Source organism: Delphinus delphis, chromosome 1, assembly GCF_949987515.2.
Source record: "Delphinus delphis chromosome 1, mDelDel1.2, whole genome shotgun sequence".
NCBI lineage: Eukaryota > Metazoa > Chordata > Mammalia > Artiodactyla > Delphinidae > Delphinus > Delphinus delphis.
In genome coordinates, this window is record NC_082683.1 from 110,672,327 (window position 1) to 110,694,195 (window position 21,869).

General features: G+C 56.0%; 2 protein-coding genes across 4 annotated transcripts in view; both read right to left on the reverse strand.

The window, feature by feature from the left end:
- GATAD2B (GATA zinc finger domain containing 2B) overlaps positions 1–2,291 on the reverse strand; it is an 82,149-nt gene extending 79,858 nt beyond the window's left edge. The window contains exon 1 of one of the 2 annotated variants that reach the window (XM_060030289.2): positions 2,206–2,291. The gene's annotated coding sequence lies outside the window, so the exon portion shown is untranslated. The remainder of the gene's footprint in view (positions 1–2,205) is intronic. The other variant, XM_060030279.2, reaches the window with a different exon arrangement.
- Positions 2,292–6,606: 4,315 nt separating this feature from the next.
- On the reverse strand, positions 6,607–21,696 carry DENND4B (DENN domain containing 4B). 2 transcript variants are annotated; one of them, XM_060030302.1, is made up of 28 exons: positions 21,575–21,696; positions 19,344–19,683; positions 18,486–18,738; positions 18,162–18,231; positions 17,793–17,962; positions 17,476–17,720; positions 16,974–17,040; positions 16,819–16,877; positions 16,507–16,651; positions 16,057–16,232; positions 15,801–15,901; positions 14,772–14,987; positions 14,085–14,230; positions 13,645–13,784; positions 13,426–13,552; positions 12,830–13,036; positions 12,368–12,496; positions 11,130–11,319; positions 10,726–10,893; positions 10,077–10,465; positions 9,791–9,913; positions 9,420–9,589; positions 9,197–9,338; positions 8,704–8,940; positions 8,053–8,170; positions 7,796–7,961; positions 7,643–7,707; positions 6,607–7,549 (listed from the first exon to the last, which is right to left on the reverse strand). In XM_060030302.1, exons 2-28 carry the CDS (start codon positions 19,658–19,660, stop codon positions 7,404–7,406), a joined length of 4,482 nt encoding a protein of 1,493 aa, XP_059886285.1. In that variant the 5' UTR covers positions 19,661–19,683; positions 21,575–21,696; the 3' UTR covers positions 6,607–7,403. The 2 variants fall into 2 exon arrangements, with proteins under 2 accessions (XP_059886285.1, XP_059886294.1); XM_060030311.1 differs by lacking the exon at positions 21,575–21,696 and adding an exon at positions 21,110–21,408.
- Between the last annotated feature and the right edge of the window lie 173 nt (positions 21,697–21,869).

The following is a 21,869-nucleotide window of genomic DNA, read 5'->3' on the forward strand; positions in this document are numbered from 1 at the left end:
TGAATGTAGCCTCTATTCAGACCCTACTGGGACTGCCTCTAAACAGGAAGTTAACAGACATCACACATAGGCAGGGAAGGCAAACCACAGTGTCAAAAAGATGGATTCTGCTGTCAGCTACTCATCACTCTCACCTCATCAAAAGTGTTCTCAAGTCAGGAATAGGCAGGACAAAAGTCCATAAGCCTCACCTCTTCTCAAACTGGGTCACTCAGCCTAAAGGTCCAGCCTTCTGATTCCTGCTAATTAATACTTATCTACTTCATTCCTTACCATGATGACTACCACTGCCACTAGACTAAAAAACTATATTCCTCTTAAAACGGAACACAGTACTACCAAATCAGTACTCCCATTAACTCGTTATTTATACAGCCCACCTGCTTAAAAAGCCCAAGGAAAGACTATTCTTGACCCAGCCCATTCCAAAACAGTCAGAGACTGAATATCAGTCACAAAAAAGCAGCACCATTTCCAACAGGTGTGGGCCTTCGCTCAAAATATATTGAGCCTGTCCAAAGCACCACCTTTACCAGCTCCAGCAGTAGCCTCTTTCCCAACCAAGCACCAACAGAAATGCTACTACAGGACAATACCCTACCGAGACTGCTCCAACACCAAAAATATGAATCCAAATGGTTATCTCAAGGAAGAGTTTAAATCAGTGTATCAAAGAAGGAGCAGTAAAGTTAGCACTAAACTCCCAAATAGGATAATCTCCAACATACAGACAACAACATATAGACAGCCCGCTGCTGCAAGAAAACAACCAGAAGTCATCTGTACTGGGATGGGGACTGGATGGCTGGAGAACACAGGTGAGAGAGCGAGAGACTTCTTTTCACTTTGTATCACATGCATGCATTGTCTTTTTTAAAAATAATTTTGAGAGAAAAATGTTTTAAAAACTCAAAAGCATCAGCTCTTCTCCCAACACAGATCTGTTAAACCGGCTTTTACTCCAGCTGCTGCAAGTTCAAATCTCTTTCAGTCTGGCCTGAAAGCACTACTCTTTTCCTTTGCTGAAACACACTACGTTAAGCATCTCCCTGCTCTCTTCACACGCACACAAAAGCCCTCTAAATAATCATTTATTAGAAATGAGAAAACTGGTTCTCGGAAGGCTACCTGATTCTCCAGATGACAGCAGCAGAAAAGGCTGATAGCTAGCTCAGTTAGCATCCACATGCCACCCACCCACCATCAATGCCTCCATCTCCACTTCAGGGCCAGCCCTATGAACTAACACCTTGTGTGTGGAGGGAAGTTGATGCTAGGGAAGAATCCAAGGAGGCTACCATACCTTTATGAAGGGGAAAAGTGCCTGGGCCGGCGAATGGCACCGAAAGCTCTGCACTCATAGGAGTGGCTAGCTCCTTAGAGCAGGGAGGCAAAAAGTACTCTAAGTCCGGATTTGGTTTAGTAAAAGGTAAGTTCTAGTTCCATCGACCCTCAGGCACTGAACTGGGATACAGATCCAGTGGGTCCCAGAAGCCCGGCTGAAGAAAGGGGTAGTTTAGTCCCTACAGAAGACAAGTACCCACACAGGCTTAGACAATTCCCTTCTAAGGGAGGACGAGGGAACGGTGGACGATGAAATAAAGGAGTAAGGTTCTGCGTTCCAGATCCCTTCGCCTTAAGAAAGGTAATCATCCCGTGCTTCCTTCACCCTTAAGGATCCCCCATTTGTCCCAACCGCCAGCAAACACAAGACTGAGAGCAGGGAGCGGCCCCCGCACCCTGAGGGCACCACTGGGGGTGGAGAGAGTTAAGGGGGGGCGCGCTAGAGAGGAAGGAGGGGAGCATGGCGGGCCTGAGGCAGTGAGTGAAAGCGGGGAAGGCGGGGGAAACGGGGCGCGAGGGAGGGGAGAAAGAGTAAACGGAGAAGAAATGAAGGGACACGAGCTGGGGGCGCGCGAGGCCGAAGTGAAAGACCGGGGCGCGCGCGCGGAGCGGGGGGAGGGGATGAGGTGAAGGGGGAGCGCGAGGCGGGGGCGCGCGGTGCCGGGGTGGGGGGAGGGGGACGCAAGGCGGGGGCGCGCGGGCGGGCGTCGGCTCGCGGGCGCTTCCCCTCCCCCCGCCCCTCCACCTTTCCCTTCCCCCACCTCCGCCACCACCGCCTCCTCCCAGCCTCCCTCCCTTCCTCGCTCCTCACCGCCCCCGGGCGGGCGGGCGGCCAGGCTGGCCTAGGCCAAAGCTCCTCACCTGGCGGTGGCGGTGTAACTCCCGGCTAGCTCGCCTCCCCAGGCGGCGGCGGCGGCGTCGAAAAAGGAAGAGGCTACGGCACAGTAGGTTCCGGACCCCGCTGACGGGACCGGGGGCGGGGGTGGGAGAGGGGGGCGGGCCGGACCCGGGCGGGCGGGCGGAGCAGACACTGCGGTACAGACGGGGGCAGCGGCGGCGGCGGCGGCTGCACCGGCGGCGGCGGCACCACACAAACAAGGACGCTGATTGGGCAGCTGCCAAGCGCCTCGACTCCGCCTTCCCCACACGCCACGACGCCCATTGGGCGACCTGAGCCGGCCTCCCCGCCCTCCTCTTCTCGGCCACACCAATAGGAGACAGGATGCCGGGGCTACACCCCACCCTTGAAGAGTGAGTGGCTGGAGAAGTGATGATTGGCGTACCTAAGACCCAATCGTAAACGGAGGAGGGGGATGGTCTAGCGGGGGCGCGTTAATGGGTACCTCGGCCAGTCCCAGACACATCCGGGTCTTCAGCAGCCCATTAAGTGTCGGGGGTCAAAAAATCGCTTCAGGCTGCAACTTTACCTTAGAGACGTTTTGGTCCCCAGGCAGCCGCCGTACCCCAGTATCCCAAAACCGGGATTCCCCTTTGGCCTGTTCTCATTCTTCCAATTCTAAAGATGGAGACTGGCGAACGGCGCTGCGCTCTGTGTTGGATGGTGTTTCATCCCGACAGAATCCAGAAATTTCACGATTGAAGTAGCTTGAGGCGCTCAGGCCTTGCAGTCTATTTGGGGCGTGGCCTGTCTCCATCTGCCAAAGGCCTTGAGCTTCCTGGTCTTCATTGTATCCCAGCATGGTCCTGTCGTGACTGAACCACGACAGGAGAAAAAAAGGCAGCTAGCCAAATTGCTGAGAAATTACGCCGTGCAGAGCCCTCGCAGCTCCTCTCGGGATCTCTTGGTCTGGTCAGGTTCACAGTGAGGGAAACAGCTTCCCACTCCACCGACTCCACTCAAGGCCCAACTCCTGCTAGCCTCCCTACTTCCCAAAAGCAGTTAGGCCCACCTAAACTCTCAGCGTTTCTCGAGCACTTACCACAAGTATTGTTCTTGAGCATCTGAGGATAGGGACCAAGTATCAGAGTCAGTGTGTTGAAGGAATAATAGCTAACGTTTTGGGAAAAGAGACTGAGGCACTGTGCTATATATGCATCCTTATTTATTCTTTTAAGAGCTATGCGTGGGTTATTTTATTTATTCCTCATAACTCTGTGGGGTAGATGCTGTTATCCCCATTTTACAGATGAGGAAAATGAGGTACAAATCAAATGACTTGCCCAAAGTTACACATGGTAAGTGGCAGAGCTGAAATTTGAATCCAGGTAGATCAAGAAACAGGTTCAGGGGCTTCCCTGGTGGCGCAGTGGTTGGGAGTCCGCCTGCCGATGCAGGGGACACGGGTTTGTGCCCCGGTCCGGGAGGATGCCACATGCCGCGGAGCGGCTGGGCCCGTGGGCCATGGCCAATGAGCCTGCGCGTCCGGAGCCTGTGCTCCGCAACGGGAGAGGCCACGTTAGTGAGAGGCCCGAGTACCGCAAAAAAAAAAAAAAAAGGTTCAGAGAGGCTAAGGAACTTGAAAAGGTCAGACAGCTAATTAGTGACTAAGCAGTGGTTTGAACCCAGAAATAACTGGTTCCAGAAGCACTAGAATGTGTTTTTTCGAATCATTTAGAAGTCATGCTGTGCAATAGAAATGAAACTAATGAAGGACATGTCCACAAAAATACAGGTGGGCCCCTGAACACACACACATGCAGAGGCATGCCCCAATTCTAAAGTGGATAAAACACCTTCTCTTTCCAAGAACATGGTCTCTGGAGTCCAACTGTCTGGGTTTGGATCTCTTACCAGTTGTGTGATTTGGGTGCAAGTTACTTAACCTCTAGTTTCTATGCCCTACTTTCCCTATCTTTAAAATGGGAATGCTTGATGAGTACCTAGTTCATAGGGTAATGGTGAGGATTGTAAAATATACATTTTAGATGTTCAGAGGGGTACTTCCCTGGTGGCGCAGCGTAAGACCTCATGCTCCCAATGCAGGGGGCCTGGGTTCGATCCCTGGTCAGGGAACTATATCCCACGTGCATGCTGCAACTAAGAGTTTGCATGCCACAACTAAGGAGCCCACGAGTCGCAACTAAGGAGCCCATGTGCTGCAACTAAGGAGCCCACCTGCTGCAACTAAGACCTGGTGCAAACAAATATTTTTTTTTAAAAAAGCTCAGGATAGTGCTAAGCACATAGTAAGTACTCAGTAAACATTAACTATTATGAGAATTTTCCTGACTTTTCCAACAATTTCACCCTCTTAGCTCAAAATTCAGCTTCGATTGGTATTCTACCTGTAGTACCTGTCTTTTACCACACTGAAAATTATGTCATTTTAATTCCTTCACTGGCTCGGTTATTTCACACACGATAGAAGACCTATTATGTGACTAGATACTCTTCTATGTGCTGGGGATATACAGTAAATGGGACAAAGTCACTGCCCTCATGGAAGGTACAGCCCTCTTTCCCTAACCTGCTGCTTTGTCCATTATCAGTCCAGGGCACTCTCTGCTGTCTGAAGGGCCATTCTTCAAGGGCTGCAAGGATATGAGAAACACAGTGGTGGAAGATACTAGCCTGAGGAAGATACTAGTGAGGCCTGAGAAAATGCCTTTCAGCAAAATTAAAATCAGGCCGTGGAGGGGGAACTTTCAATCTGGAGCGATCAAGCTCCAAGACAGACAGGTAAGCAAGGCCACTGGTGTAGTGGACGTGACTTTGCCCTATGCAGGCTCTGTTCGTTTTCTTTTTGTGGCTAACATTTATTGAGTGTGTTTAGCACTTTATGTAGATTATATAATTAATCTTTGAACAACCTCCCCAATTTGCACATGAGGAAAAACTGAGGCACAGCAGTTAAGTAACTTGTCTGATGTAATAAAATTAGTAAGTGCCAGAGACAAGATTTAACTAAAATTTGTCATACTTGAACCTACACACTCTAAAGTCAGGGAAAAGAAATGGGGCCAGGTAATTTGGACTTATCCTGCCCCTCATACAGTTCCCTAAGCCACAGGACAGAGATGTCAGATGCTGTGGTGAGTACTTTGCTATTGGAATCTGCAGGTACTCTCGCGGTTAAAGAATTCTGTAGTTCCACCCATCTGACTACAGGCCTGTTGAAAAATGAGCAGCATAAGCTGGGAGGCAGAGTCATCATTGGGGCATTCTAGACCAGGAAGACTGTATGCTCTATTAAGGTAGGGACTGAGCCCCAAAATTCGCTCTATAATTCCAGATGGTTCAGTGCACAGCTGGGCATGCTACACTCAACAGAAACTTATGTTTTCAGGAAGGAAGTCACTCAACTTTGCAGAAGGTTGTTGGGGATGATACAGGGAAAGTTTGACTCTAGGGAGTGAGGTCTGATCAGAACCTGGGGTGACATGAGGGTTCCCCTCTGAAGAAGGCGTCTCCTAGTCCCTGGCAAAAACAGATGGCATTTCCTAAGCCCCTCCTTTGCAGCTCCTTTAGGACACTGCTCAAGTTAGGATGGGGACGCATCCTCTGGCTTGAAGGTCCCAGAATTCAGAAGTGGTATGGCTCTCTTCATCCACCGATATCCACCCCCAGGAATTTGCGCTAGAGGCTCATGTAAGTTATTTCCTCCATTGACACTCCTGCCCTCCTTCCCCAAGATATTTCTGTTTTGTTGGCTAATTCCCTTTGGTAATTGATTTTGCAGCTCTGTTAGGAGTGTTTCCTGTGTTTATTTCATTATATAGGAAAGAAAGGGAGAACTCCGAGTGGACCAAAAGGATTAGAAAAATGATGCCTGGATGCCTGGCGCCCACACGCAGTGAGCCCCTTAATCCTTGCCCCTGTCTTCCTGGTGCTGTCCCCAGGTTGAGTCCCTGGTTGGAAGAGTACTGCCTTCAACTAGAGCAACTAAGGAGGCCTAGAATGAGATCCAGGGCTCCCAGGATGCGTGAGAGCTGCCCTGTGGAGGTACTGGAGAAGTTGGGAGGGGGAAGCTGTGGGGAGAGGAAAGAAGGCAGAGATGAGCTCAGGGCCCCCAGAGAATGCAGTCTTTGTGTGGGGTACAGATGAGGGACAAGGGGGTGATTGTGTGGGAGGGCCGGAAGTACCACACAGACTGGCACCACCATAGCCAGCACCGGATTCACCCCTCTCCTGCTCCAAGAACTCCCTGTGCCCCAAGGGACCAGAACCAGACCTGGTCAGGGAAAGCAGTGCGTGCCTGAAGGCAGCAAGGGATGCAAAGGTGGAAAGGAGGATGTGCAGCCAGGAGAAAAAGTGGGGTATCCCCCACCATTATCCCAGACTCAGAGAACAGGAGGCAGAAGGAAAAAGACAGAAGCAGCTTTTACTATATCACATCCAACAAAACTTCGCAAGGAACAATCCTTATTGCACAGTCAGGGCCCTGGGTGGGTGAAGCATTCCCCAAGGTGGAGTGGACAGAAAGGATCAGGACTAGAGGGGCACCAGTTTTTCCTAAGGGGAGGCTGGGACTCCTCTAGCTCCCACCTCCTAACTTTCAAGGAGCTACAAACCACTGGACCACGTGGGCCCATTTCCCTTCTCTTTCTCACTGTCCATAAGAACCTCATAAGCAAGGGGGCTGTGGCTCCAGAATAAATAACTTAAAATAAAATACAAACACTAAGGTAGAAAAGCATGGAGAGCCTTGGGCTCCTTCGGCAACTCTAGGGAAGCGGGACCATCATTGGTGGGGAATGACATCCCTCCCTCCCATTCAGGGCAAAGGCTCAGTAGCTGTGTATCTTTCTAGTTGTTTTTTAAAACAAAAACTTATAAAATGACCAGGGCAGTGCAGATCTGTGGGTACCCTGGAGAGGAGTTCCTGGTATAGGATGAGGCGGAACAGAGATGTGCCAGCTCCCCCCAGGCCTCCTCCAACATCAACATGAGCACAGAGGGCAGGTTGGAGATAGGGGAATTGTGACTTTTGGTAACAGTGGGTCCCTCTTCCTGCTGCCCCCATTCAGAGCCTACGGCTCGGCATGCTTCCCAGCCTATTCCCAACTCCTCTGTGAAAGCAACAGGGAAGCAGGTTATCTCTAGAATCCATTCTCCCTCACCTCCTCAGCCCAGGCTGGAGAAGGAAGCTTAAGGGTCCCTAGCATTCCAGAGGTGCTCCAAAATATTTTCGGCAGTCAATGGCCTTTGGGGTGGGCATCTGTGCCCGCCGCTGCCTCAGTTCCTCCTTGCCTGTGCTGCTGGCCAGCTTGTTAAAGGCGGACTTGTACTTCTTGTCGAAGGCCACTAGGAAAGAGGGTGGAGGTAGGTCAGTATATTAGGATTCCAAGCTTCCACACCTGGTCCCTAAACTCCTCAGCCCCCTGCCTGCTCCCTCACCTATGTCCACGTGGTCCTTGCCCAGAGCAGCCAATGTCAGGAATAAGATCTCACGGTAGATGCCCCTGGAGTGGAGGCAAAAGGGTATAAGTGAGATAAAGGGGGTATGGAGCCCAGGACAGACCAGGGACCTCTCAGATAGGAACACGATACCTCTGCAGGTGCAGGCCAGTGGGAGGGGGCCCTAGAGTTTCCAGCAGGAGCCCTATAGCCTTGTGCACCTCATTGAGACCGACATGGCGCAGCACGGACTCCAGCAATGCTAGACTAAGGGATGCAGGTACTGGGCCAGGCCATACCACCCGCTGGGGGATCTGGCCTGGGTGAAAAAAAAGAAGGTAGCCAGGATTATTGAGCCCTCTAAGTCTGGGACCTTCCCCTTCCCATCCTAGGCCAAATACCAGACTTACTGTGGACCCTCCAGAGCACATAGAGAGGTGGGCAGCTGTTGGGGTCAGGGGTCAGGACATCCCACAGCAGCCGCACCTGCACAGATGCTGGATCAGGCATTATCCAAGGAGATGGGGCCTGCGGGGAGCCAAGATAAAGGAGAGAGGCTCATGGGGTGGGAGGCAGGGGACAGGAAATGGACAGGCGTTATTCCAAGAGACAGGAACATTACAGGACATAGCCAAAGAGAAGAGAGAAAGGAACTCTTGTTCCCCGTGGGAATGCAAGCTCTATTGAGAGCAAGGACTCTGTTTTGTAATCTGCTACATCCCTAGTGCCTAAAACTCTGCCTGGAACCTAAAAGGTGCTCAATAAATATTGGTGCAGTGAATAGAGCAATAAATAGATGAACATTAACAAATTATTGTCTGGGTACCAGGCACTACACTAGGTGCCTTAACAACAGCCCTGTCTGTGGGGGTGGGGGGGCGGCACTTATGCCATTTTACAGATGAGAAATTGTAGCTCAGAGTAGTGAAGTGAAAGGGCCGGGAGTCAAACCAGGTACAACCAACTCCAAAGCCTGTGCTCTTTCTACAGCACTGAAGACACAGAGGACTGAGAAACAGAGCTGGGAGATGAGGAAGCAGGGACCATATCAGGGAACTGACCTGGGGAGGTGGGGGGCCATCACAGGAGGCCAGCACCAGGCATGGCAGAATACTGGGCAGGCGTAGCCGCTGGAAATACCACAGAAGGTTCCAGAAGATGATGGGGTGAGCAGCAGGCAGCTCAGGCAACGCCAGTACCTCACTGCCCTCATTCTCTACCAGCGACTCCAGTTCCTTACGCAGCACCAGGGGGCTCAGATACGCCCATGCCCCACTCTCGACACGCCGGGAGGTACCCTGTCAGGCACAAAGTGGGAGGGCAATGGAGGGCATGTACCATGGCCCCATCCTCAGAGCCACAATTCCCACTGGGCCACCATGTCCAACAGCTTCTGGGACATCCCTTGCCCTCAATGCCTACCTCTCCCCAGCACCACTGGGGCCACCCACAGGGCAACACACACACACACACACACACACACACACACACACACACACACACACACACACACACACACACACACTGCTTGTGCCCCTTTGGCCCAGCCCTTACCCCCACGTGTCCGTTGCAGAGCTGGGGCTCATCCAGGGCAAGGCAGAGCCTGCGGTCACTGAGCACAGGGCCTGGGCCCCCAGGGACAGGAGCATCTTTGCTGCCACTGGCACCAGCAGAGGCAGGCTTGGGGCTGGGGGCACTGCAGCGAGATAGCAGGAGGGTCAGCCCTCGGACCTCCACCTCCCTGCCCCACCCACAGCACTCGCCCTGCTTTGGGCACCTTGGTCGGGAATCAAAGGTCTGGACACTGAGTAGGGGCACAAAGGGGCAGGTGCAGAAGGGACAGGTTGTGTTGAGGTTGGAGTCATCAGGTGCCCAGCCAGCCATGATCTCCTCATCATACACCAGGGAATCACAGGCGCGGCACAAGGAGCAGCTAGACAGCAGGATCTGCAGGCAAGGAGACCCCAGGAAGCAGGCCCCTTTTGGCCTCTAGGCTCTGGAGCCCGTGCTCCTTCCCCAGCCCCTCTCATCTTCACATCCCAGCCCAGGCTCCTCCCACCTCCTCCCCAACCCCTGCCTTTGACAGAGTGCATGGGTGTGGTGTATGTGTGTGTTCAAGCACATCTGCGTGGGAGGGATTATCCTCACTTCCAGGGAAGGTGGCTGCAAGGATCCAGGGGTGTCACTGAGGCGCTCTGAGGAATGGCGAAGGCTCACGCTGCTGAGAGAAGATTCTGAGAGGTCCCACTCACTGCCCAGAGAGGCTGAGCTCTGCCATTACATGAGAAAGCATAGTTAGCCACACCCATGCTCCTCTTCACCCAGGATGCTGGCTTCAGCCACCCCTCAAGGCCCTCTCTGCGCACTCCTGGTTAGCAGCTCCTCCCCAGGCCTCCCGGTGCTAAAGTGTCTGGACCCTCCCCTCACTGGCTACCTCGGATGCAGTGGATCCAGGGCGCTCCCGTGGGCGCAGAAGGCTGTCCATGGGGCTGCGGCGGGCTGGGGGAGGCAGGTCAGGGGGCAGCTCAGGCGGAGGAACACGAGAGGCAGGGGAGCGGCGGGAAGGAGTTAGCAGCTGTTGGAGGCGGGCACCCAGCCCTCTTCGGGGGGTGCTGGCCTCATCCTGATGCCAGCCAGCCTTGGGCACCCACCCACTTGGCCCTTGCAGGGTTTCAGTGGACTGGGTACTCAGGGCTGAGCCTGCGTCCCCTGGGCTGCCTCCAGGTGCCAGCTCCTCCCCGGTCAGGCTCAGGTCTGAGAGGCTTCCATCATGCCAGGGCACAGGTGATCCCCGGGGTTCCAGCACCCCCAAGGCCTCTATCACTACAGGGCAGAAAAGAATCAGGGAAGATGGAGGCCAGTCCCTCCTCCAGGAACTGAGTAAACACAATTCCTGGCTGTACAGACTCTGGCACCACAGCCCCCACCATGGTGACAGTCCAGGCAAGATTCCCTCAGCGCCTACAGTGCCCACCACAAAGCACCACCCGTCCCTCCTGGCTCTGGCCTTCCCCGCTTTCACTGGCAAGTGGTCACGGAAGCTGACGGGGCTGAGGGTTGGGGTGTGGGACGAGGGCACTCACTGTGGGCCACGGCAGCCTCCACAGTGGGCTGTGCCCCTCGGGCACTCCCCAGGCTGCCACTCTTCACCAGGCGCCCCGCAGGCGAGGCAGGGTCCCTCAGGCTTCGCCCAGCCCAGGTAGTCTGGCGCTGAAGGGGGCGGGTAGGGGAGGGGCGCTCCAGATAGGGCTCTGTAAAAGATAGAGAGGGGATTGAAAGGCAGCCAGCTAGAAACCCAGCCCCCAGTTCCGAAACAGAGCTCCTTAAGTGGACCTGGATTTATGGGGCTCCTCCCAGGCAGAACTTCATCTCTTTTGTTACCAGCCAAGTATAGTTTATCCACTCTGAGAACGCCCAGTTCCAGCCACTAGGCCAGCCCTAGCTCTCCACGCCTATCCCCCTGCCCGTGTCACCGGCCCCTACCCACCTGTCTGGGAGCCGCCTGCCTCTTGTGCTGCCGTCTCTGCCTCCTCCTCCTGCTTCTGACGCTGCCACCGCTGCCGCCGTTCTCTCAAGGGCTGGCGGAACTGAGCAGCCCCCAGGACCACGTTCCGGAGCTTGGCCCAGCGCAGGCGCCCACCCGGTGTACCAGACGGCCACTTGCCTTCCAGCACGGCCTGCCAAGCACAGTGCCCGTGAAGATGGCCTACTTCCATACCCTGGCCTCAGCCTGACGCCAACTGCCTGACCTGGAGCCCCAGGGACCACCTTCTCCTCCAGACATCCTGCCTAGGACTGTCCTGCCAATGGCTCAGCCGGGAGCAAGAGCCCAGAAGAGACAGTTGGCAGCTGCCACCCTGAGGGGTTCTAGAGGAAGCCAGAAGCAGTGGAGACAACCTGGATCCAGACTCTGCTGTTTATAAACTATGGGCTTTGAAGAAATCGGTTCATTTTTTGGGTCATTAGTTTCCTCATCTAAAAAACAGGAAATATAGGTTAGTATCATGGTTAAGGGCCTGAATTCAGGAAACATCGGCGTGCCTGTGTGCATCTCCTAACTCCCTAACTTACTCACTGTGGTACCTCGGACAAGTTACTAAGCCCCTGCAACCTCATGGCCTCATCTGTAAGATGGGGACAATAATCATTCCACTTCATGGGGCTGTGGTAAAGATAAAATGATTTGATGTGGGCTTCCCTGGTGGCGCAGTGGTTGAGAGTCCGCCTGCCGATGCAGGGGACACAGGTTCGTGCCCCGGTCTGGGAAGATCCCACATGCTGTGGAGCGGCTGGGCCCCTGAGCCATGGCCACTGAGCCTGCGCGTCTGGAGCTGTGCTCCGCAACAAGAGAGGCCGTGACAGTGAGAGGCCCGCATACCACAAAAAGAAAAAAAAAAAATGATTTGATGTGGAAAATGTATTTGGAACAGGGCCTGGCATATTGGCTCCCACTATTAGCTATCATCGGGAGGTAGCAGTACTCGCCCAACCTCCTTGTCAGGGGTATTGTGGGTGAAGATCAAAGCGGCCAAGTATGAGAAAACCGTCTGTAGGTGCTAAGGCACTAGAGGAGCACAATGGGTGACAATGGTGACAGGACCTTGTTGGATTGTATGGTCCCAATCTCCAAGGAGAGGGGAGAGCGGCAGGTGTCAGGGAGCAGCATCCTTCCCACACACCTACCCGGCACAGGCTGCCATCCCCCCCTCACTCCAAATTAGGTACCTTGTTATAGTAGCCGTAGGTGATGGTGTTGGGCACGATGCCTGCCCGCCGCATGTCCAGCATGACCCGCACGGACAACACGGGCTGCCCATAGTGTGAGCAGAGCTGCATCAACACCCGGTAACACACCTGGGCCAGGAGACGTGCAGGATGAGAGCGGACTCACTCCCAACCCAAATCCTCAAGTCTCAGCAAGCACCCTTCTCCAGCCTCCCCAATTCTCACAGACTTCACTGGCCCCTGGCAGCTCCTGGGCTTGCCTCAGAGCCACCTACCCTTCCTGCTGACCCTGCCACCCTGCAGTCTCTACTGCTACACCCTGAACATGTTCATTAATTCAGTGAATGTGATGGAGCTCTCAACTTGTGCCCGTGCTCCCCATCTGCTTTCCACAGTCACCAAGTTTCCCTCTCACAGCTCCCATGCCTGCACAAGCCCCTGGGACTGGGTGCAGGTGCCCACCTCGTCGGGCAGCACCACCTTGCGGCTCTCCATCTGGCGCAGCACCTGGTAAGCCGTTTGCAGTGCCCGCACCCTGGAGGGCGCCGACCGCACGTAGGCAGGCAGACACAGGAACCACAGCCCATAGCAGTGGCCCAGCAGGCACCGGGCCCAGAGCTCAGGCACAGCTGCTGACTTCTGTGCCATCCGCTGTGCGATCTTCATCTCCTAGGTAGGGCAGGGGACACACCTGGGTGAGTACAATGCCAGGGCAGGGCAGGTCTTAAAATAGTGTGGGAGAAACAGCACCCTCCCTGAGGAAGGGTCTGTGTACTGACAAGGCGGGAGAGAGGCTGCACACACAGCCCAGGATCCCCAAGCAGAGATGCCTAGCTTGAGCTCGGGCAGGTGCCCTGGTTTCCCAGAGTGCTCAGAAAATGAAGATGAGGATGATGACAGTGGTAACAATAGCTAATATTTCATGTGCCAGACATAACTGAAACCTTCCAACAACCTTATGGGGTAAATACTATTATACCCATTTTACAGATGAAGAAACTGAAGCAGCAGCCCTTGGCCTGAGCCAGATGCCTCTGGGGGGCCCACCTGCGGGTTACCTGTTTGGTACGGCGAGGGGCAGGACTGCTGGGGGCACTACGGGATGGACCTGGCACAGGCAGAGCCCCGGGTTGCTCTTGAGGAGACTCAAACAGCTCAGCCCGTAGTTCGGGGAACCCATCGTAGCTGGAGGGGCAGAGAGAGGCAACATCAGGAGCAGTCGGCACTAAGTCAGCCCATGGGGCCTCACAACAAGTGAGGGGACAAGAGGCTCTCACCAGTACTGGGGGGTAGATTCACTGCCCTCTGGCGCCGGCGGCTCCTCGGGAGGTGTGATAAAGACAGTGAGCTCACTTCCTGACAGCTCCTCCAGCTCCACCAAGGGTGTTGGCTCCGGCTTCTCCTGCTCTGGGTGGACCTGGAGCAGGATGGTAAGAGAATGAGCATCTCGCAGGAAAGCATAGCCACAGGGAAGGAGGTAGTGGGTCCAGATTCCACCAAGGCCCTGGAGACAGAGCTGGGGGATGGAGTGAGGAATGGGAAGACAGTACGTCTATGAGGCCGGTCACATATGCTGCATAGGCTGTGCCCTGTATAACTCCAGGGGCACCATCCCTGCCACAGATGAGATGTAGAGTGTTGATACCTGGGATAACAGAGACTGCCAAGAGGAGAGCAGAGGGCAAAGGGCATGAAGAGAAGGGATAATGCCCAATACCTTGTCAACACAAGAGTCAAAGAATTCCAGGGCAGCATGCCGAGCAGAGCCAAAAGAACATTCCTCAATGAACTGCGAGAACATCTGTGTGTGCAGCAGCTGGGAGTACAGCTTGTGGCTGGAGCGTTCTCGGGATTTGAGGAAGCCTGACAGATGAGAATGGGGCAGAGAGGAAGGTTACCAGGGGTCCCTACCACAGGCACCCCCTTCCGAACCCTTTTCTCGGCTCCCTGCCAACTTGGCGTCCAAGGCCATCAAAGTCATCCCCTCTTTGGCCCCTCTGGCACCACTACACCACACGCCAAGCCGAGCAGCTCAGCTACCCCAGCACCACAGTCCCACGGAATCCCTCCCTTTTATCTGTTGGCACCTAGGACCTCAGACTGGGGAGTCTCCAAGGGAAGAGAGTTTCGCCCATGGGGGCGGCTCAACACAGGCGTCACTGTGTCCCCACCAAGCCCAAGGCTTCCCAGAGGGCAGGGCCACAGCTGGTTCATCTTTGTACCCTTATCCCCTCTCCAAGCCCAGAAGAGCATACAGCTCAAAGCTGGTGCCCACAAAAACGTGTGCTGAGTGAAGGAACAAGAAACTGTGTGATTCCTCGTCCCCCCGGGCTTCCCCATGGAGCCCAGCCCCTGGCCACCCCTCCCGTGACCCCCGCCCCAAGCAGAGACAGGGCCCCTTTACCCTGCAGGAAGAAGAGGTTGTCGACATCACGAGACCCCTCAGAGGGGGCCTGGGTGAGCGGGCGTAGGAAGTCCCGGTAGCCCTTGAGCAGGCAGGCCATGAAGCGGAGGAAGGCTCCCTGGACCTCGCGCTCCAGCTGGGCCCGGCGGCCGCACACTGCCTCATAGTCTGTCAGCAGGAATTCCAGGGAGGCCTCCTCCTCGGGTCCAGTATATGCTGGGGACCAGGGCAGCCTGAGAATCAGGGCCAGCACCCGTAGGGCTTGCCTCAACCCTGCCCTTCACACAGAAGTCACTGTTGCTACCCCACCACCGGCAGGTCCTAACAGACCTGGTACCAATAGTAACTAAAAAGTTACCTTCAGGGACTTCCCTGGGGGTGCAGTGGTTAAGAATCCACCTGCTAATGCAGGGGACACGGGTTCGAGCCCTAGTCCGGGAAGATCCCACATGCCACGGAGCAACTAAGCCTGTGCGCCACAACTACTGAGCCTGCGCTCTAGAGCCCGCGAGCCACAACTACTGAAGCCCACATGCCTAGAGCCCGTGCTCCACAACAAGAGAAGCCACCGCAATGAGAAGCCCATGCACCGCAACAAAGAGTAGCCCCCGCTCGCCACAACTAGAAAAAAGCCCGCACGCAGCAATGAAGACCCGATGCAGCCAAAAATAAATAAGTTAATTCATTAAAAAATTAATGTTAATTAATTAAAAAATTCATTAATTCATTAAAAAATAAGTTAATTCATTAAAAAAAAAAGAATTTACAAAAAAAAAAAGTTACTTTCAGGTAACAGTTTCAAGCCTCCCCAATGACAAGCTCCACCTCCCTGACATATTCAGGAATATTAACGTGACATTCGCTTCCGTCTTGCTTAAATTGGAATTTGAATTCCTCTCACTTCCACCAAATGAAAGCCTAACTCCTCTAACCTCCTCAGGTAAGGTCAGCTCCCCACAGGTCTCCCCAAACTGGAGGTTCAAGGTCAATGACAGTTTCCAGCCTCCCACCGCCACCCACGCTCCTCACTCTGATCCAGCTGCTGGTATAGGTTTGTCAGTGTAGTCAGCAGAACCTTGTAGGGTCTGCGGGGCAGGATCCGAGGGGAGAGGGGCTTCTTTTCCTCAGTGCTGTGAGATAAACAGAAGGAAGGAAGGGTGATGGGGCTCCTCGCCAGCCTCCTCCACGTTTTGCCTGAGGCTCCTTTTGAGCAGGTACACTGCATACACCAGCCCTCTCCTGCCCCCCACCTCGAAACCCCCTGGACAAGACCCAGCCCTCTTACTGGAAGAGTGTGTTGGTATCAAGATCAACACAGATGACATCCACAGGCGGGTCATGCAGATCGAAGTAACTGGAGTGGATACCCACGATGAAGGGCACGGGGGCGCTCAGCACGTCTGCCAGCACTAGCGGGCACAGCGGAATGTAGGGGCACTGCCAGTGCAGCGGGAAGATCATCTAAAGCATCAGGGAGTGAGCACCAGTGAGCAGGGCGTAGGGGCAGCAGGAGAGGGGGCCTTGGCCCTGGGGGTGGTGCCTATTGAGAGAAGCTGTGGGAGTTGGGCTCCAAAGAAGAGCTCCTGACGGAAGCTGTATGTCCTGTAGGTCGTGCCCAAGGGTAAAAGGCTGAGGAACCCTCCCCAAGAAAAGAAAAGTAAGGAGAATCTAGGTAGGGACCGGGGCACCAGAAGGAACACTCTAGGCAAGGCAGTCTGGGCAGGGTAGCACTCACAGAGACGAGGGCTTCGCAGACGCTGGTGAGCAGGTCCGGCCGCAGTGAGTGGACTAGCAGTTTGTGCTCCGTGAGCACAGCCAGCAGCAGTGTGATAGCCAGCTCTGGGCCCAGGCTCTGCAGCAGCTGCAGGAAGCTGGCACCACTGCGGGCAATGCCAAGGTGGGGGAAGAGTCAGCAGGAGGCCTTTCCCTAGTCACTGGGCACAGACGCCACCTGGGCCCAGCCTGCATAGACCTCAACACCTGTGCCCATCTGCCTGGCACCTACCATGTCCTTGGTCATCAAAGCCCCCCCAACCTGGGCACATACCTGAGGGGCAGGGGTGAGGATACAGGCTGGCAGAGGAGCAGGTTGTCATAGGGAGACATCTGGGAGACAGAAGAGCCACAAGTCAGGATGGTGAAGACTAGCCCCTGGCAGTTCTCCTCCTCCCATCCAGCCCCAGCCTCAGCCTCAGCTCTCACCTGCACCAGGATGCGGGGTCTCTGTGGGGAAGGGAAGGGGACATTGTGAATGAAGTGGGAGATGTGCCTGGGGGAGAGAGGGGTCCAGTCAGAGGCAGACTCCCAGTCTACTTCATTCAGCCACATTTGCTCTTCTCCTTCACCTGTCCACAAGAACCTTACTCCTCCCTGAGATCCACCTCGAGAATGGTGTCAGCCATCAGAGCCTCCATTATGTACAGCATTTATGCAAATCAGAAAAGAGATTCCCTCTGGGCCTGCACAGCCCCTGGCCAGGACTTAGCTAGCAAGTGTAGCCTGGATTTCAGGCCCCACTCAGCCCCTCAGCCAGGGGCACTTTTGCAGTGGACCAACTCTCCAGCCACACACTACAGCCCCATCCCCACTCCTCTGCCCACCCAGGTCCCCCCACCCCCAGCTCCAGCCTAATCTCATCCATCTCTCCTGGCCTCCCGAGATCCCCTCATAACCCTTCCCAGTGCCGGGGAAGTCTCGTGCTCACGCTTCCAGGGGCAGGCGGTGGGGGCCTGAGACGGAGTAGCGGTAGAGGAAGGTGAGGAAGGCGCGGAAGGCAGGGAAGGCAGGCCAGCGGGACAGCACAGCGATGGCACGGCGGCTGCGCACAGCTCGGCCCCCCAGTGCCCGGCCCCGCTCCACGGCGCTCAGCAGGCCCAGGGCCCGCGCTTGCCGCTCCGAGAGCCTGGTCCTCGGGAATGCCTCGTAGAACTGCAAGGCAGCACCGTACACCTGGCAGGGGCAGAGGGGCAGTCAGGCGGGCCCTGTGGAGCCCGGACCCCTGACCACACTCTGCACACCCACCTTATCACCAGCTGCACCCGTGAGCACAAAGGTGGAGAAGACGGGCACGGGGTACTTGGTCTGGGCAGGCCAGCACTCGATAGTGGCCCCCATGGGCAGGCAGAAGACGGGCACTGACTCGGGCAGCGGGAACGCCTCATTGTCCTCCTCTGGGTAGCGGCCCAGCAGCTCTGCACCCCCGGCAGAGTGGGGGTACCCAAAAGGAGTAGGGTCAATCAGACTCCAGGGGAAGGAAGCAGGGGATCCCAGAGACGGGCCAAGCGGCAAAGGGGAAGTGAGTTCTGTGGACACTGAAGGTACCAGCCAAGAGGCACCAGGGCAGAGGGACACAGAGGGTCAAGGGGTTGGAGAGACAGAGGGGCTACTCACCTGCCTCATACACCAGCGTGTTGGCCTTGGCCAGGCCCACCTTGTAGCACAGGTACACTGCTGGGCCCCACTGCCCCAGAAATGGCAAGAGACAAGCAGACACACAGCTAACAAAGGTTTCTGGGGTTCATTTTCTCCACCACCCCCACGTGGTCTTTGTCTTTATAACTCCCACTAATCCCAGTCCCCCAAAACGAGAGTCACGCCTCTGGGCCCCGCCCCGCCATTAGACGCCTTGGTCCTAGGATACCCTTTGTGCCCAGGGTCCACACCGTCACACAGAGATGGGGCAGGTCTCAGCTTCTGGCTCGGGGCCCCACTCACCATGCCAGGGTTGAGGTTGCGGGGCAATCGGCAGTAAGTATGAGGCGTGCCCTCGCCCTTGCTGGGCAGCACCAGGCAGAGGTCAGTGATGCCCAGGGCATGCAACCCTGCCCCCTCTGCTGCCCGCCGGTAAGTGAGGTAGGTGCGGGGGTGCCCAGGGCCTGGAGGGGCCAGGTTGGCTGAGTGGCTGTAGGGTGTCGTAGCTAGCACTTGGAAGCCAGGCTTGGGACGTTCCTTCCCCTCATACAACACCCTTGGCACAGAGAACAGAAAGAGATGTCAAAAGTCCAATACAGAGGAGCAAGACCCCAGTCCTGCTAGATCTGCCTACCTAGTCCTACCTACTCAGCCTAGTCAAACCCCAACACCAGGGCCCACTTCTTGCTGAACTCTGCCCTCCAAAATCCTGTGCCCCTCTTCTGCCCTTGGCTCTACTTCTTGATCAGTAACAACTCCTCAAACCTTCCATGGTTCTCAAGCTCATTAATAAATACTAAGAATAAAAGCTACCATTTATTGACTCTGTGCTAAGTCCCTTATATGGATTATCTCACTTAATCTTCTCAACCACGCTATGAGGAGGTATTATTTTCCCCAATTTACAGATGAGGGAAAAGGCTCAGAGGGGCTCAGTAACCTGCCTGAGGTCACATAGCTAGCAAGTAGCAGCACTAGTATATGCACCCAAATCTGTGTGAGAACTAAGTACGCACAACTTCAGGCCCTTCTCCCTGGCCTGTAGCCCACTCCCTTCCCATTCCCATTGCACATCCCTCATCCCATACCCCTACCTCTCCCTGCCTCACCCCAGTTCTCCTCCCAGCCACCCTTGGTGCCAGCATGGGTAGGTGCACACACCCCAGCTCAACGAGGGGGGGCCTGTCACGCCCCCTCCGGTAGCAGATGACTGGTTGAGTTCCACCCAGGAGCCCAGCACTGAGTTCCAAGGGGTGGCCCCCGGCAGAAGCCTGGATGCACGTGTAGCCCTGGGGCACCTCCTCGCCCAGGGCCCTAGCGATGACTGCCACATCTGTGATGGGCTCAGCTGGCCGGGGAGGGCGAAGGGGCCCACTGGGTTCAGGAACCCACGTTTCCTCAGGGATGGGCGCTCCGTTCCCTGCAAGCCCAGCTATCACGAAGTAATCCACCAGCCGGGGGGGCCGCTCCTCCGCCATGGCCCCCCCCTCACTCACTGCATCTGGAATGGTCAAGTGGGGGAGAGATGAAGCAAGGAAGGCTGGTGTTGCCGTGGCAACCAGGGAGTCCCCCCTCTTGCTTCCCTCCTCTTCCTAGTCCTTTCAAGGAAAAGCAGGATCAGTGGTCAGCCAATCCTAAACTCTCCCGCCTGTGACATCACCAGGCCCTCACAGCCCACCACAGCTCCTTAAAGAGACCAGGACCCTCCCTCTTGGTGGTACCAGCCCTCTTCCCAAAGAACCCAAACTCCACTCCACCGCACACAGCTAACCTGGGCTCTGACATCATAGTTTCTGTGTCCTTTTTAAAGACTCCACCCCACTTCACTCCCTAACATAACAGAGATCACAGTCTTTTCTGTAATGGCCTGCAATGACATCATTCCTTCTGGCCATGACATCATGCCAACTACAGTCTTTTTATGGGTTTCTGGCCTTCCTACTCTAGTTGACAATCTAAGAACCTCATGAGCCAGCTAATGTTCTTAAAGAGCCCACTTCTAGGTTTTTGTGAGGACTCCACAAAACCCAAACTTTAAGCGTCTTTTTGCCAGACTCAAGTGTCCTTTTTTCCTAACTTAGCTCCACTATCTGACAAAAAAACCACTGCCCTCCAACCTCCAGGATCCTTAGGTATCCCCAGTTAAGTCCAAAGCAGAGTGGGAGACAGTCCCAGAAATCCCCAAGCCCTCCTCCATGGAGCCCAGAGACAGAAACAGGCCCACAACGGGTCTTCAGTAACTCTTCTCACCTGCCTTCATGGCCCAACCCCAGGGAGTAGGAGCCCCAAGGGTCCCGGGGTGCCCCAGGGTGCAGAAGCTGGGAAAGAGCTTGGTGGGTGGCTTGCAGCTGAGGACCGAAGGCGTGGGGGCCGCTTCAGAGGGGAAGGGAGGTGACTTCCTGAAACAGTGGAGGGGAAGCTGCAGCTCAGCGGAAGCCAGCCTATGGGTGTGTGAGTGTGTGTGTGCGCGCGTGTGCTGGGGGGGGGGGGTACCGTTGAAGGTGCCAACACAGCATCATTCCAAGTTGGAACCTTAGACTAAAGGACCCGGAGCAAGGCAGAGGAGGCTCAGCCTGGATCCAGGATGTACAATCCTACCTAACCTCCCACCCTTGCCAAGAGAAGAGGGGGCAAAGGAAGCTCAGTAGCCAAGCTGGCTCTCCTTAACCTGGCCTCTGGCCTCACACACATACACACACCAACTCCAGCTTAATTTAGTCTCTACATCTGCGAGGTGAGGCCAGGAGTTAGCGTCAGCCTCCTGATTTAGCTCTGGGACACAGCCCCATGCCTCGTCCCGTGCTGGCGAATGGGAGGGAGCCCTATGCCCTATGCCCAAGGCAGCAGGCGGGAGCCATGAGGTTGAGACCAGCAGAAGAGCGAGTGGCCCCCATCGGCAGGACCTCCGCACCCGGGCCTCTCCTCACCGAGCCAGGGAAGAGTCCTGCAGAAGGCAGCCCTTTCTCCCTGGGGAACGCAAGGGGCAGGGGCGCCACTCCGGGTCGCAACGCCCACAAGCCGGGCGGCGGGAAGTTCGCGTTGGGGCAGAGGGCGCGCCGAGCGGGAGGAGGGTGAGGAAGGAGCAGGAGGGCAGAGAGGAGCGGGCGCGCAGGCGGCCGGAGACGTGACGGCAGCAGCGCCGGCCGCCGCGTGACCCGAGCGGAGGGAGGGGTGCTCGAGCTCTAGGACCCGCGGGCGCAGGAGGGGTGCAGGGCGCCAGGGCACTGCTAGCTAACTCCGGGCTGCGCCCTCCCCTCCACTTTCACTTCCCCAGGAGAGAGGAACCGGAACCAGATGTGCAGCGCCGGAGAACAGCTGGGGGAGAGCCCCCGCCCCGCCGGCGCTCCCTCCCTTCCTTCCCCGCCCGCCGCCCCGCCCGGTCCAGCCCCTACCTGCCTGCCCCGCGACTCCCCCGCCGGCCGGCCCGCGGGCGGGTGGCTCGGAAGGCGGGTTGGCTGGCCGGCGGGCGGCGCGGCTACCCGGCCCCGGACATGTCGCACCCGACTCGGGCGCCGCTCCCGCCGGGGCGACGTGAAGGAAGAAGAAGCGGCCGAGGGCGCCGGGGCGCGGGGCGCCGTGAAGGGAGATCCGGGCGATCCCAGCGTCCCCGCTGCGCTGCGCCACGCGGGGACTGTGCTGCCGCGCCGCTCGCTCGCGCCGCACGGCCCTTCCGGCTCCTGCTGCGCT